Below are 15,666 nucleotides of genomic sequence, written 5' to 3'. Positions count from 1 at the left end.
ATAAAGGAGTGCTTTGCAAGAGAGTAATGCCATGACAGCATCCAATGCACGATCAAACACTCACCTCCTTGCAAAAGGAGTGCAATGATTGCAGTAATGCTCTCCGGCAATCTGGTTGGCCTTTCGATACAACTTCCATACAGGTTAGTGCCTTATAGTACTTTATTGAAGAATCATTCTGCATTGCCTGAGGATGTTACAGTACGTAAAATGTGGAAATAGACAGGTTTTTGTTTCTTCCACACACAATTGCACTTTACCTGGTCTGTGACAATCTGCAACACTCAAATTAGAAAAAAAGAACAGTTGGCAACCATGTTTTTGCTTGCCAATGTAACAGTGCGAGCTTTTGTAATATGCTTAGCAATTGACTTGTTATTTCATCAAGCATTTGAAGAATAATTTCAGTCTTTGTTCCGACTGTCAAGAGGCAAGAAATTCCCTGCCAAGCTCCTGTTCGATATAGTATCTGTTGAGTTTGTCAAAAATATTTACGAAGAGTTTCGATATAGCCCATAGTTCATTATATCCCTGTTCGTTGACTGTATATCTCTAGCAACCAGTTTTGTCATACAGCCAGTCATTATTAACTGAATTTAGCCATTTCCTTCTGGGGCTGTGGATCTGCGTGCACTTTATTGCATGCTTATCAGGCAGGAAGGGTAGGAAGCCAAGACGTGCGAGTGTTCCTGAGCGCCATTTTGAAAGCTGATGGGGTTCCCTAAATATAAAAATAATCCACACACAGTCGCTGACCGATTCTTCGGACTCGGCTGGATCTGGAAAATGAGCTGAATAATCAAACAGTAGAAAAAGCCCCGTCGTGGTGGCTCAGTGGTTATGGCGCTTGGCTGCTAACCCGAATGACGCGGGTTCGATCCCGGCTGCGGCGGTGGAATTTAAATGGAGGCAAAATTCTAGAGGTCCATGTACTGTGTGATGTCAGTGCAAGTTAAAGAACCCCAGGTGGTCGAAATTTCCGGAGCCCTTCACTACTGCGTCCCTCATAGCCTGAGTCGCTTTGGGACGTTAAACCCCCATAAATCAAACCAAACCAAACAGTAGAAAAATCTGTGTGCTTCAAAAAATAACTTTTCTGCGAAAAATCAGCTTTCAAAATCGCGAACATCGCCGCTCCGCACGTTCCGCCTATAAGCAATAATATTAAACTACATCTGATGCTGTAGTCATGATACCAGACAGCGTGACGCGGCTGCAAGTCGCACCGCAAACAACTGCACTTGCCGCACGAAGCAAGAACAGTCAGTTTGCATGGGGCAACGACGCTCGCAAAGACCGAGAGGTAACCTGCGGGAAGAATCGAGCAGAAGCGAGTGCCTCCGTATGCACTCCCCTCCCCCCTTCTGCCGCGTTTCCTGCCCCGCACTGCAGGTGGCCTCGTCCAAGCCGCGGTGGACGCTACAGCTGTCCCACTGACCCATTTTACCGTTTTCAATGCGATCACGCACTCTTTGTAGGCCATCTCGATGACAACGGACAGCATCCCATTATCTCAAACAGCATCGATGAAGAACAAATAGCCGAGCCTATCCAAGCCAGTCCGTTCGATTCATGCTGTCAGTGCCCGCCGATTCCATTTGAATCCAAGATGGCGCCTTTCATGGCAGCGGAGAACAGGTTGGTTGTGACAGCAATGCTCGCTCATGTCTATATTAAGCCGAAATAATGAACTTTCGGTTGAAAAACTATCTCCACAGTATTGCTAGCTTCTATATGAGACCAAAAAATTGAACTTTTAGAGTCCATAAAGTCCGAAATATTGGTTGTGAATATGTACACAAAAATGTACGACTCGGGGTTGGAAGGATTGAAAACTGGGCAACATACATGCGGCTGTCCTGGCGACTTTTGCTTTTAGACCTAACCGGTCGTGCAACGCCTGCAACTCACAAGTGTGAATTTCCGAGTTGCGGAGGTTTCGTTATCGTTTTGGCCAAAAAGCGGCAGTCGTCACGCTGCTCGATTTTCCAGACAAGCAACCATGCTCGCAGGCTGTTGCATGTCCTTTGCGACTCCAGTGCAGCTCACAGCTGCACAAGTTGAAACACGATGAACGCTGCCCACCTTTTATCCAGTTTTGAAGACGAAGAAGAGGCCTTCCAATAAGGTGCTAAGGTGATGACTGAATATTTTAGAACAATGAATTAGGGCGATCTCACTACCTGGCAGCTTCCTGAGCGCAATGTACCGCATATTCTGTTAGTTCGAACTGCATCAGCGTCCCCATGGAATTCGAAATGATGAGCTTTTACTGTATAAATAAATATACACAGTACCTGTCGGCCCCTCCGACGGCCAAGGGCGACTTGGTGCGAGCTGTCGGGCAGTGGCGGCTGTGCACGTCGCCGTGCAGCTGCAGCAGCAGCCGCAGCTGCTGCGGCTGCCGCCGCCGCTGCTCCAGCTGCTTTGGATGCAGCGCCCCCACCCGGACCCATGTGAGGTGCACTTAGCACCCACTGCAGGAACGACCCCACCTCGTCCTGCAAGAAGCACAAGGGGCACTTTCACAATTGCAGCTCCAAAATACGGATCTTCCAGCAGCGACAGTTTTCTCAAGTTCTGAACAAGGTGATGCATATGAGAAGAATTCTTTATAAATCAAGATATAGACAGTGGAAAAAAAAAAAAAGTTTTGTTTAACACATTCACTCTGGAAGTTATTTTCAGAGCCCTAATGAATGTGCATTGTTGCCCGCTTCAATTTTCTTGGGGGCAACATGACCCACGAGTGAGCCACTGGCGATGCCAACTTTTGAGAGCGGCAAACATATGGCGATAGTGACTTGGCATGTGTGCTTTTTGCAGGGTCCTTGAAACATCTGAGCACTCCTGCAGCTTCATCGCGAGACTCAGTATTTGGGTCGCACAGCAGCAACACATGGCATGGCCCACCTGTGTGAGAACATGTTGAACACAAGAAACATGGACATCTGCGAGTCGAAAAAGTAGGAGGCTTTACTGTAGGGCCTTGAAGCCAACCCTCTCAAAGAGGCGTGATATAATGCGCCCAAGTACCTAACACTACCAGGTGATAAGGCAACAACTAAGCAACTTCTCCTCACCAGGACGCAGCGGTCTACCATGGACTGGGTGACGCCCTCGAGGCGTTTCTTGAGGGCGCACATGTGGAGCGAGTCGTCCGCCCCTCCGACCACCACCAGGCCAGACTCGGCCTTCATGTGCTCGCGGAAGTTCTCCAGCTCGTCCATGCCGCACGACAGGGCATTTTGGCCCACCACAAACAGGGTGGGCGTGTGGCTGTCCAACAGTGGGTCGTCCACATCCTGCCCAAAAAAATGACAGCGGTTCAACTCGGTTACACCGAATGGTCGAGCAATAGCTATTCTTGCTTCTACTATGGTTTTGCTGTTTCCTATCTCTTGGCTTAACTTGTTGCTTGTGGCTGCTATGTGTACTGGGATTAAAGGGACACTGAGGAGAAATTGATGTTGGCTTGTATCCATAGAATACCAGCTCCTGATCACAAAAACGCCACTCTTACTGAAAACAAAGCTCTTGTAATGTAGAAAATAGCAAGAACCAAAATACAGGTATCGCCGCCACAGGCCAATCTCGCAAGTACAAGCGTGATGACTTCCTAGGACAAGAGACGCCACCTTGGAGGAATTTTCCTTACTTCATGTAACCACGAATCTCTGAGGCTGGGAAAGGAAGGTAGCGCACCGCACCGCTAGCCGTCAAAAATCACGGAGTCTGCGTTCACGACACGTTTCACGTCACTCCGTTCTGTGGCGTCATAAGAGTTGCCGTGGCGTCATAAGAGTTCCCTGAGTTTGAATCAGAGCGGCGGGAAAAACTTTTCAACTTCAAATCCAAATTTTTTTGAAATAAATGCATCTTTCGCGCTCGGACAAGCGGCAACAAAGTCATGAAATGCCGAACTATCAGATTTTGCTAACAAAAAAAAATGATACAGTTCTCCTGAGTGTCCCTTTAAGTACTCAGAACCCGCTACGTATGACCCCCAAGCCTTTGTTCACTTGAACCAATGACCCCATCTCCGAAGGAGCAAGTTCCAGCCAGTATTTCTCACCCCGAAATAGTTTTGGTAAGCCACTGACACAATCTGCCCTAAACTATACAAACAAAAAAGCACCTCAATACAGGGACCATGCCCACTACTCACCCGGGATCCACTCAGTCCAACTAATGGAAAACCCAGACACACGACGGCTGCCACTGATTCCAACAGAGAGACCTGAAAACACCAGTGGAAAGCAACGACCCATCACTTCATCACATATTAGTGTGCACCGGAACTATGCGAAGAAAAAAAAAGGCAGTTATAAGCAAGCAAATCTACAAAAAAAAAAAAGGAATTCGAGCAAAGACCAGTAATAACACCATTCACTTAATTTCAAAACACACTATGCAGTGGACTGATATACAAGCATAATTACCACATTTACCCACGCAGTTAACATAACTACAAAATGAACACACTATATTTGTTGGGAAAACAGAAATTTCTGCTTACATAACCCTGCACAACACACACTTTCAAATATTTTGAAATATTTTGAAAAACAAAAAAGAAGTGAATCTCTTATGCAAGTAGATGTGCTACTTGTCGCTGGTACAAATCTGCAAAGTGCCCCTTAAAAGGATGGCAGCAGCTTAATAAAAGAAGAAAAAAACTATCATTAGTAAACGACTGCTCCCACGACTAATTAGAAGCCTTGTAATTAAGGTAGGGTGCAATACTCCTAAGGTTACCAAAACCGCGCACGTACCTGACACGCAACGAGCCCACCAATCATCCAGCCAATCAAGATGATGGGTCTCGAGGAAAAATGGCTCTTCAGCTGCGCATGCAAAAACGAAAATAAAGTAAATAAATCACATATGAGGTTCCAGTTAACCCACTGCTACAAAAAGTGAATCTACGGTATGCACTTTTGGGCAGCTTAGAGCCCGACAAGCTTCCTGTGCGTTAGCAGTGATACAGCCGTCACGCACTGCAGCTTGTGATGTTTCGCTTTCCAATCCTCTGGTTTTCCATCGTAAGCTGTGGCTTCCCGGCAGCATTTAGTGCAGCGGACGACAATGATTATAGAGTAGCAAAAAAGAAGAAAGTAGGAAGAAATGCCACAAATACGGCTCCAGGGTGAGATACAGGCAACTCTCAATCCTAGCAGTGCAAAGCTGTAGTCACTACACCATCCTGATGGCATTTAAGGGTAGAGGTAGGCAAATATTCTGAATTTTGAATACGAATCGAATGCAGTTTCCTAAACAATGACTACAGTTTGCCACAGTAAATGCTTCACTACGCTCTCACTAAAAATTAACTGCAGTGCAATGTTGTCCCATGCATTCCTTAGCAAGTGCCATTGCTAATAGCTTTCGAATAGTAAGCATCACTGAGATTGAAAACTGAATTCAGGAACTCATAATTTCTGTCGTATAAAATAGGGGCGGCAGTACAGCGAGACTTGATGACACGAATCCCATGGGGTTGCAAAAAGTATTCACATCATCCAAACTGAACAAAGTCCATATGGAGAATCATCGTAAATGCCCTCACACAGATTTGTCTACAGCTGATGGGATTTATTTATGGCTGCATGCCAGCTATCACTGCTCGTACTGTGTACTGCATAACTGGCTATTGCGGCACCAGTAATGTGTGGATGTCACTTTGTACTTGAGGGTGTGATTGCATTTTGTGCGTTCGTATCATCCGTAGTGGAGCAGGAGAGTGTTCAGAACACCCAAAATTCTGCACATTCTACACAATACACTCTGGCCAGGGCATATTCCGAATTCGTATCATTCCAAAATGCTCAATGCTCAATGCATTTATTTCAACTCGAGGTTGAAGGCCCCCAGGCGTAAAAGCTGTTCTACGACAGCTTTATCAACCGTGATCGTATAATTGAGATTATACTGTAGTTCTACTGGCATCCCAAAAAAGTGATCATTCCGAATTAATACTCTAGGACAACATGACCCCAGATTCGTCACCTCCCTTGACATCATCTGAGCCTCAGCACTCTTTATGTGCAAACCCTTCCCGGCCAAATCCTTTAGCGCAGTGGCACTTATCCCTCCGCTGCAGTGGACCTTCCTCCTATGAAGACGCACCTCCAGTACTTTAGCCCGCGTGGCAGCCACCATGGCCTCTAGCACCTGGTTGAGGCTGGCGCTGGGCGGTGTGGGTGGCACGGGGTTCACAGCCACCAGCTTGCCCAGCACCGACAGCTGGGAGGTCCAGAACTTGGAGCGCGGCAGACTGCCACCCGCACCACCACCGCCGCTTGCATGTAGACGGGGGCCTCCTGGACACACCACCAGCAGAGGGGAGCAGGGCAGCCGTTTCTGCACACATGCATAACATGAGGTACATGGGAACATAGTGATGTCCTTAGAGAACTCATCATCAATGGCCTAACCACGGCCGGCAGGACAAATGCCACTCCCATAACTTTCCAACTAACCCTGTCCTGTGCCAGCCACAGCCACCTCATCCCCGCAGACTTCCCCATCTCATCCGCACCACCCAGCTTTCTGTGGCCCCCTGCTACGCTTTCCATCTCTTGGAATCCACTCCATTAGCCTTACGAGCAGCGGTTAACTTGTCTTTGCATTGCGTGCCCTGTCCAAATCCATTTCTTCTTGATTTTGACTAGGATGTCAACTCCCGTTCACTGCCTCCAAGCAGCACACAAGCCTACAAACACTGTGCTGTGTTGCGTACATGTTCCCAAATATCAACCGCGGAGAGAAAGAGCCCAAGGCACTGCCTACAAAAATTCCTTGCGCCGATTGCAACGCAAGCTAAATTGGCGAAACCAAAAACCTAAAAGAAAAAATCTGCAACACAAACACGACGTCCGCGACTTCACAAGTGAGCACAATCCGGTAGCCGAACATACTGAAATACTGAGAACCCACGGAGACCGGGAAACATAAGAAAGACCAAGAACCCATAATCTACATCATTATGTTAGCTCAAAAAAAGTTGTGGGCACCCTAGGTCCAAGCTCTGCAATGCGAAAATGCAGGGTGGCAACTCACCGGCTTGTGCTGGCTCAGGAAGGGAGCCACGGGGTCCCAAGGACGTCGCAGCAGCATGCCTAGGGCATCAGGTCCAGCCGCACGCCCGGGTACCGTCGACCGCGCCACCAACTTGTCAATAAGCTGAGGGATCTGTGGCAGTAAAACCACACGTCTTTTAACAAACAACGTTTCCTGCTTCGTTGCTCATCACTGTATGATCTTATGTGCACTGCAATTTAGTTCACAGGACAGCATTGCATATGGTTTATGATACATTGTGGATTTCGCTAAAAGATAATACCAAATAAGCCCCCGGACTTTTCCCCCAGGGGGAACATGCAACAATGATAGCCATGCCAATACTTGCAGTAAAGCATTTTGAAGGCATATAAAGTCAACAGTTACTTAATACACTTGAGCAATGGCTTCTTGTTAGTTTGAGCCAACTTGATTCAACCTTCCAATTTATTCCAACTGTAGTATTTTTTCATAAGCATGCAAACTTAAAGCCATTCTCAATTTTGGCATCTTCCAACTTGTTTTTCATTTACATACAAGGGTAACAGTACACTACTATGTTGACCACTCATATCTTTTTGTCATGAATGCAGCATGACATCTTTAATAAGCATTCATCCCCCCACGTGAGGGAAGTCTTTGAAGCTGTGATTACGACTGATGTCTGTCAGTCATGTTTTCCAGCATGCAGTAGCTATTGCTCTCAATTTACAGTTGTTTACATTGCTGACTACACACGCATAAAACTTTGAAGGTCTAAAAATTATGTCTAGAACATGTCTCATGGTATTTCTAATGCAATCAAAACAGCTTCTACCTTACGTGGTAAGCTTTACAACGTAAGGTTTCCACCACACAAAAGAAAGCAGGATCATTCAAAATCGAAAAAAGGCTCCCTCATTGCACATCTGGCTATGTCAGCATGCTCACAAAGTTCATCCAATTTAGCTTGAAAATTGATAATGAAAGTTTTTATGCATCCCCACAAGTTTACATGACAATCACAAAGATAAAGCTTTCTTTCAGGCAAGAGTGGTGAAGCATTTAAAGAGCAAACCGGGAACGATGTGGAAAAAAAACAACTCTAGCATTGCATTCTCAAAATATGAACAGCATAACCTGCAGAGAGGCAGAAGTAACGGCTTCTTCAAACATGGCACCACACTAGCCAACACGCACAAGCTGAGCCAACACAAGCGAAGGTGACACACCTGGGCCCTCAGAGCTTGCAAAGCGTCCAGGTAGGCTGCAAAGTAGGATGCGGACGCTTTCTCCATCAACAACTGGTGCAGCCACTGAAGCAGCTTCATGTCCTGCAAAGTGATGATTGACAATACCAGTTGTTGGGCGAGTTGGTGCTGACGATGATCCATAACAGCGCGACAGACGGGACAAAGAAGAGCAGACACAAGTGATGATGTTTGACAAACACAGAAAACCAGGACCTATACACACCTACGTTCCTGAAAAAGATGCACAGGCTGTCACAGATAGTGTTCCTTGCCCTAACAACACATTAGGAAAGCGTAAGATATGAGGCATTTGTAGCTTAGGGGAAGATTTACGGAGAATGCGACACCACCTCCTAAAGCAAATAAGAATGCCAAACATGCTCCTTAGAAAGTCCCTTATAAGGCTACTGCCATAAAATTATGCAAACAGTTTCTACATTAAGAACACCTTTATAGAATAAGCAACACTCAAAATTGCTTCTTGCCAGCGGCCATCTGTGAAAATAATAATAGGAATAATAAAAAATATGATAATCACAATAAACAAAAAGAAGAGAATACAATGAAAAAAATTTCCTGAAAACAGAAACATTCCGACTCCCTCGCTCTTCCATTGTTCTAAAGGAAGGCAGAATATGATGCCAACGATGCCTCTGCTGAAAGCCCCATGTTCTGTCTGCCTTCAAGCCTTCATAAACTACGGCAGTTGCTACCACGGCTGCTGCACAAAGGACCCGCAAGCCCCTTATTTTTCAAAAGAGACACACTAAAGATTCTCAAGTCCCATTAGAAGATAAGCACAGAGCCCCATCTCACTGACTGCACGCTTCAGAGGTCTCATCGCAGAAACGAAACTTTCCCTCCATCGTGCAGCTGCATGGAGAATTCGTGCCTCCCGAACATCGGCAACTATCCTCTACAGCACATAAAGCAAGCCATCATCATGTGTGCAGAGGTGTCGAAAAATTGAGCGGCAGCATGCAACTTCTATGTAGCTGAAAAGTGCATCCGATACTGGGGATTGCAGCGGGAATGCCATTTTGCATGCAATAAAAATGCCAAGCATTCCGTGCACCCGGGGTATTACTGCCATTAACTTACAACACTGGGGATGCTGCAAATGGTGAGGGTGTCTGCTGAACTTGAACTGAGCAAAATGGAGGCGATTACCTCAAAAAACTTCTCGCGCATGTTCACCAGGACAAAGCGTCTTTGTGCTCTATCTCTAGTAATGAGTTTCTCATGGCACTCCGACAGTGCTGGTCACCTAAACTGTATCCCCTCAACCGCAGAGCTATTGTTTGGCCTATATGACGTTTAAACTCCCCCCACCCAAAGTTGGAGGGCTAACCAATGCAACATATCGACCAACATGTGATAGCTTATTAGTTTATGAGGGTTTAATGTATCAAAGCAACTCAGGCTATGATGCCGTTGCAATGGGCTCCAAAAATTTCAACCACCTGCGGTTCTTTAACATGCACTGACATTGCACAGCACAGAGGCCTCTGTAGCATTTCACCTCCGTCGAAATTCGACCACCGCGGCCGGGATCAAACCCGTGTCCTTCACAACAGCAGCTGAGCGCCATAACCACTGAACCACCGTGGCGGGCCGACCAACGTGTGAGTAAATAAGGTAAGTTCCTTTCAGTTCATCAAGGGCACAGGCATAAATGTTACCCGAAGAGTGTCCATTCAAAGGTTACCAAATGTGCACATCAGAATGGTGCACATTGAAAACGCACCTAGTTAGGTGCCAAGCTTTGTGAACCGGATTCTTAGCCTCACCCAGCCAAATGACCCCATGATGCGCCTGAGACGGCGTGCCGTCCGGTCCACTGCCAGCCGTCGCAGCACCGGCTCGTTGGCATTCCCCTTGTAGGCCAAGCGTGCCAACCGGTCAGCATGGAGAAGCCGTGTGACCTGGTTGAACACCCGGTGCTGGGGAGTGGTCCAGCCCTGCCTGCACAGAGCCAGATTTCATTTCTCTTTATACCTTTTTATTAAATCAAAGATTTTATGTGAACTCGGCAAAAAAATTGCAAAGAACATGAGACCAAACTTTTCTATTTTACTAGGAATGCACCAACTAGCCCAATAACATATCCTGCTCAAATCTGATTTCCGGGCTTAGTAATATAACAGGCCTAAAAAAAGAAAGGCATCCACTACATGTGAAGGCATATAAAAAATTAATTTAAAAAAAATTAAAAGCTGAAAGAGTCGTTCCAAAGCATGAAAATGTGGCACTGGCTCCAAACTTTTTCAGCACCAAGGGTTTTTTAACACACACTGGAATCCCTGCACACAGCTACTCTTGCATTTCACCTCCATCAAAACAAACACTGCCACCACAGCTTGGACTGAGACAACAGCCTCGTGCTCAGTAGGAGAATACCACATCCATCAAGTGATTGCCGTGGATAAAGAAACTATTCCCGTAAACAAATAACCCCAACTCTCATAAGCTGTACAGCTTCCCTTTGCAACCACATGGCCACCAAAGGAAAGTTATGTGGCTCATGAAAAGTACTGAAGCCACTCACTAAAGCACCACGAAAAGCAAACACACCTCCAGACGTTCCACACTTTTCTGAAACACAAGATACCTCGGCCAAGTGTGCACTAACTCTCGACAACAAAATGCACCACTAATTTTAACTTCAGACAGCCCAGTGGTAGATATAAGATGAAATGCATAAAATAAAAATGCATGCGTGCAGAGAGGTCTGCAGCTGAAACACAGTGAGAGAGCTGAGCTAACTCCATAGGGCAGTCAATACTACACCGAAGAAATATAACAATACGACACATTTAAACTCCGCTCACTGCGCCCACAGTAACCTGAAACGGGCGTCTCCACATGGTTATTACAGTAATAAAATAGTAATACTAGTAAGGTTAAACAAACTTTCTTTGTCTACCTAAATCATTTGCTCTATATTTGTATTTTAGGAGGAAAATTGAAGAACAATGAAAAGCGTTTTCCTTTCCTTTTCTTTACCCTTTTGATGATCAACCGATGATGAATAAAATACTGAACTCCCACATTGCCCCAGGTTCCTTGGCATTTGCAACCCTACTGTAACAAGCTTAGAGCTGCAGTAGCAGTGGTGTCAAACTAAACGAAAGCATTTAGTTAACACAGTGACAGCTAGTAAGGTCATAGACCTTACGTCCACTACCAAGGACTTAATTTAAGTTAGCTAACATCGAGAGATTACCACATTCTCACGACAAAGACGCTAATTTCACTGAAAACGGAGCTTTTACAAGCTAGCAAAGACCCAAAAATGAAATACAAGTGCCACAATCACTGACCAATTTCGCAAGTAAACTATGCGCGTTGACACTGTTTTCCAGGAGTAGGTCCCAGGGCTGGGCTACAGCACCCTTCGCTTTATACTGCGATCACGGAGTGCCTTTTGGTGTAGACGTCACTGAGTTTGAATAAAGTGACAGGAAAATTTTCAAATGCTATTTTTTCGACAATGAATTCCTGCTGGACAAAAATTACCATACCTAAAAAGGGCCACAGAATGTTTTCGCTCGGAACACAAATTAGATGAAGTTGGCCACAGTGTCCCTTTAACACGTCCACTGCATCACTGGTGGTCACCAGCATGTCACGTCACTTATCCATGCTGTGTGGCCTCAAATACTGGGTCACGTAATGAAGCTATGGGTCAGATTTTATTGTAAGGTCTAAGGGGGAGGGCTTCACTATAAAATCTGCCCCACAGCTTCATCGTGGAACCCAGTATTCCTGGTCACACAGCATAAAAAAAATGACGCGACCCACTGGTGACCAAGCGGCACCATCCCAATCTGCTAGGCCAATAGCAACAGAAGGCCTCACCTCTTCACGTCCTCGTCCCAAGTGGAAGAGTCTGCGTCCACGCGAGATGAGAGAGCAGCGCTGCGCTCACATTCACTCATGAGGCTGCGTGTCTTGCTTCCATCGTACGGCGGAGTAGCCACGGCCTTCCATGACTCGACATTCACAGACACATTCTCGCTGGGCAGCAAGTGAAACAAAATAGCGTTTATTGCCATTCCCGAAACACAACGTCTTGCAAAGCCAGATTACAACAGCAAGACATTTTTCTATCTTACCACACAAATAAATGAGCTCATTGTCTGTATGTACTTATCTTTTTCTTCGTTTCTTTGATACAAGTGTGCAAACAGCAAATATACTGTATTTTTTCTATATAATGAGCGCCGTTTTATTGGCAAAGAAAAATGTAGGAAATTTTTAAGGAGTATTCAACAGGCAGGCAAATATAGTGGCACAAATCTACATTTTCCCAAACAAAAATTATGTGTGTTCTGTATGCAAGTACTTCACCTGGTCTCGCTGCAATTTCATCCACGAAGGCCAGTGGATCATTTGCCAAGCCGAACTACAGCTTTCTCTTAACAACCTGCAACACTGTTGCATTTATATCTAAATCTTGAGAAGCAAAGGTAAACGACAACCAAAGATTAAAACCCCATTAGATTTCGCAGCACCCAGAAAGTTACAGCACACCCCTGCTCAGCATTAAGACATAAAAGGGGTGCACAGCATAAAGACATAAAAGCCAAAATTTAAAACCAAGTGGGCTGAATTAACAAGAGAGCAATCACTTAGCTTACATGCAGTAGGAATTCTCACAGTGGGTTTCCCAGGGTGCTTTTTTTTTCAGCTCCCCAAGGCCAAATCTATGCAGGCCTTAACACCAGCATTTCCTCTACCCACTTTATTTTGGGACTGACTGTACTGCAACTGCACAAGGCAGAGCGTTTCACTTTAGAACCAATCATCATTTCTAAATCCTGTCATTTTAATGCAATAGCATCAAAATTCTCTTAAGAGAAAAAAATGTGTGGTTGGTCATAAAATTTGCCCATTGGCTGGAGGGAACTGATCCCACTTCCGGCAAAGGCATCAACAGCTTCTAATGTTATCGCACTGCCAACACACAATGCAATTAGGTGTCCCTGTGAATTTTTTTTTTTTTTCACAGGCCATGCATCTGCACACTCATATCTGCATGCATGCCAGGCAGGAAGGCACAGAATCCAAGACATAAGGGCTTCCTCAACCCATTCTGAAAGCCAATGGAGGTTACACGAGGCTAAAATGATAGAGAAGGCTTGCACCGCAGATAGCAAATGCAAATCAGGTACCGGACTGCTGTCTTGCTCTCGGAGAAGAACACATCCTTCATGAAAAGCAGCTTGGCCGGCTTGGCGTGATGCGAGTCCGGGTGGGCGTGCCACGCCTTGGCATAGCTGTGGTCCATGCTCACGATGTGGGGTTCCCTCTCCTGGCCCGACAGGCGGTGCAAGTACATCTCAGCACTGGATGCGCGGCCATCCCCGTAGTGGTAGTGGTGAGCTGCGGCGCACATGGCAGCTGGCTGGCAGACCCTGCGACATGGACAGAGAGCTCAACAATTTGCTTTTGATCCACAACCAACTACAGTCTAAATCTTTGTGATTCGAATTTGAGGGGGGCCGGAAACTTCATCAAATTGTGTGGAGTTACGAACCAATGGTTTGAATTTTGCAAGTCTGTATTAAAGAAAGTCCATTACGCTACAGCACAAACACCTTCTCAAGTAGTGACAAATGCAAGTGAAATCAAAAAGTGAGCGAAACACTGTTCTATGACCAAAAGCAAAGCTCTTCCAATACAAGTTGCAAAACACTGCTTTGAAACAAGACTGCTCCCAGTGGCCACTTAACTGAGGTTAAGAGACAGTGGTGCCACATGTGAGCTGGGCAGGCAGTTATTGGTGTCACTTTGCAACGTTTGTTTCATTTGAATGCTGCATGTGGCATGACAGCCTGCTAACCTCAAAACTTTGGCCCAGTCAAATTGACGCAATAGTCGTAAGGGGGAGTCTCGCAACTGGTATAATCAAAGAACTCCGACCAAAAGTGCACAGACTCTGGTGTTGACAGCACCAGTCCTACACTCCTTAATCCATGCATAATCTCCGTAATCTTATCTGAACACAGATAAGTTATCCATAGATGATTAGAGTAATTTTGAAGATCTAGGTGGATTTATGTTGATGCTTAACCTTCTGGTGGTAAATTAAATGTCTGCCTTTGCATTATGTGCATTTTAGCTGTTACCAGTAGGTTACCGTTTTCTGGATGCTCAAAAAACCTGTGTCCCTGCCCTTAATTAAAGGGGGGGAGGGGGGATACTCTCACTGAAGCTCCTCTTAGTTCTCACTCGTTTCTACGCACCCTGGCACATCTAATAAAGGTCATGATTGTGGTGAACCGCTAAACAACAGCCGCAGTAAGCCTCACCACGATTTGGGATCATCAGATTGGCTACAGGAGTGTGCATTCACAAAACAAGCCCACAATCGTATGTTGTAGCGTTTGTGTTCCTTTTCACCACCCAGTCTTCGCGCTGTTCACTTTCACAATCTAAGCTTCAGTTTTATCGTTTCATGGTGCTTTTCATGTCTGCCTTGTTTGCTGGTCTCGGTTGCACATCAGGATATCCTTGGCGACTATTAAAGTGCTCTAGTGTGGCCAAAGGCGACCTAGTCACATATATGGTTGGCACACTGTGCTGTACATGCAAGAGACACGTGTGTGCTAGCCTGAGTATGCATGAACGTGTGAAAACCTTCTCTCTCTGGTCGAGGAACACCGACCATCCTGTGCATTACAAACTACACTGCCCATGCACTGTTGACGTGAAGCTGATTTCTGCACTGTTATTGATATCAGCAAGTGAAACAGAAAAGAGACAGTTCTTCAGCAGACTCAGCACTGTCAACTGCAGCTACACACATATTCCGCTTTCGTTTCACTGAACGCAAGCACATGAAACACGTGAAGTTTGCCCATGTCTTAAAAAAATACGCAAAGCACCACCTCACGATAATTACCGCAAAAGAAACAAATCCTTAAGACATATTAGTGACTACGATGCGAGCTCTGCCCGCTCACAAAGTCGTGCACCGTGGACGAAATTTCAGCAGTTGTGAGCCTCACTTACCTCTGTCCAACTCAGATGCACATCCACACGTAATATTCCTTTGAGTAGCTCTTGTCGCTCTGCGATTTATATCCAGAAGTAGTAATTTCAGGAACTCGAGTTCCCTTAACTCCGCGCGTGACACACATTGGCGCGAGAAAGGCCAGTTGAAAGTCGTAACACGCGCACTCGCGGCAACTACCGAGGGCCAACAACAAAGCACGCCAAGCTAGTCAACCAAGCAGTGAAAGCGCACAAGACCTTCGTCACTGCAGACCTTAGGTTTTACCTCGCACCACATACACGAAACAATCACATCCTGAAAGCACAGCCAATAGCTGAGAGCCTGAAACGGACAACATAACGATGACTG

At 45.8% G+C, this 15,666-nt stretch overlaps 1 protein-coding gene across 2 annotated transcripts in view; it reads right to left on the bottom strand.

Moving 5' to 3' along the window:
• Positions 1-15,666, bottom strand: part of Rcd1 (Reduction in Cnn dots 1) — a 26,935-nt gene extending 11,269 nt beyond the window's left edge. For both annotated transcript variants that reach the window (XM_077633807.1, XM_077633808.1), the window contains exons 1-11: positions 15,315-15,666; positions 13,472-13,714; positions 12,156-12,314; positions 10,085-10,259; positions 8,274-8,375; positions 7,063-7,194; positions 6,130-6,363; positions 4,776-4,847; positions 4,169-4,240; positions 3,084-3,305; positions 2,298-2,501 (exon numbers count right to left, since the gene is read on the bottom strand). In XM_077633807.1, coding sequence (XP_077489933.1) covers positions 2,298-2,501; positions 3,084-3,305; positions 4,169-4,240; positions 4,776-4,847; positions 6,130-6,363; positions 7,063-7,194; positions 8,274-8,375; positions 10,085-10,259; positions 12,156-12,314; positions 13,472-13,695 — 1,596 coding nt within the window. In that variant the 5' untranslated portion in view covers positions 13,696-13,714; positions 15,315-15,666. The remainder of the gene's footprint in view (positions 1-2,297; positions 2,502-3,083; positions 3,306-4,168; positions 4,241-4,775; positions 4,848-6,129; positions 6,364-7,062; positions 7,195-8,273; positions 8,376-10,084; positions 10,260-12,155; positions 12,315-13,471; positions 13,715-15,314) is intronic.

The sequence above is a fragment of the Amblyomma americanum genome, chromosome 8 (assembly GCF_052857255.1).
Source record: "Amblyomma americanum isolate KBUSLIRL-KWMA chromosome 8, ASM5285725v1, whole genome shotgun sequence".
Lineage (NCBI taxonomy): Eukaryota > Metazoa > Arthropoda > Arachnida > Ixodida > Ixodidae > Amblyomma > Amblyomma americanum.
The sequence above is the reverse complement of the archived record's forward strand: the minus strand, read 5'-3'. Positions and strand labels throughout refer to the sequence as shown.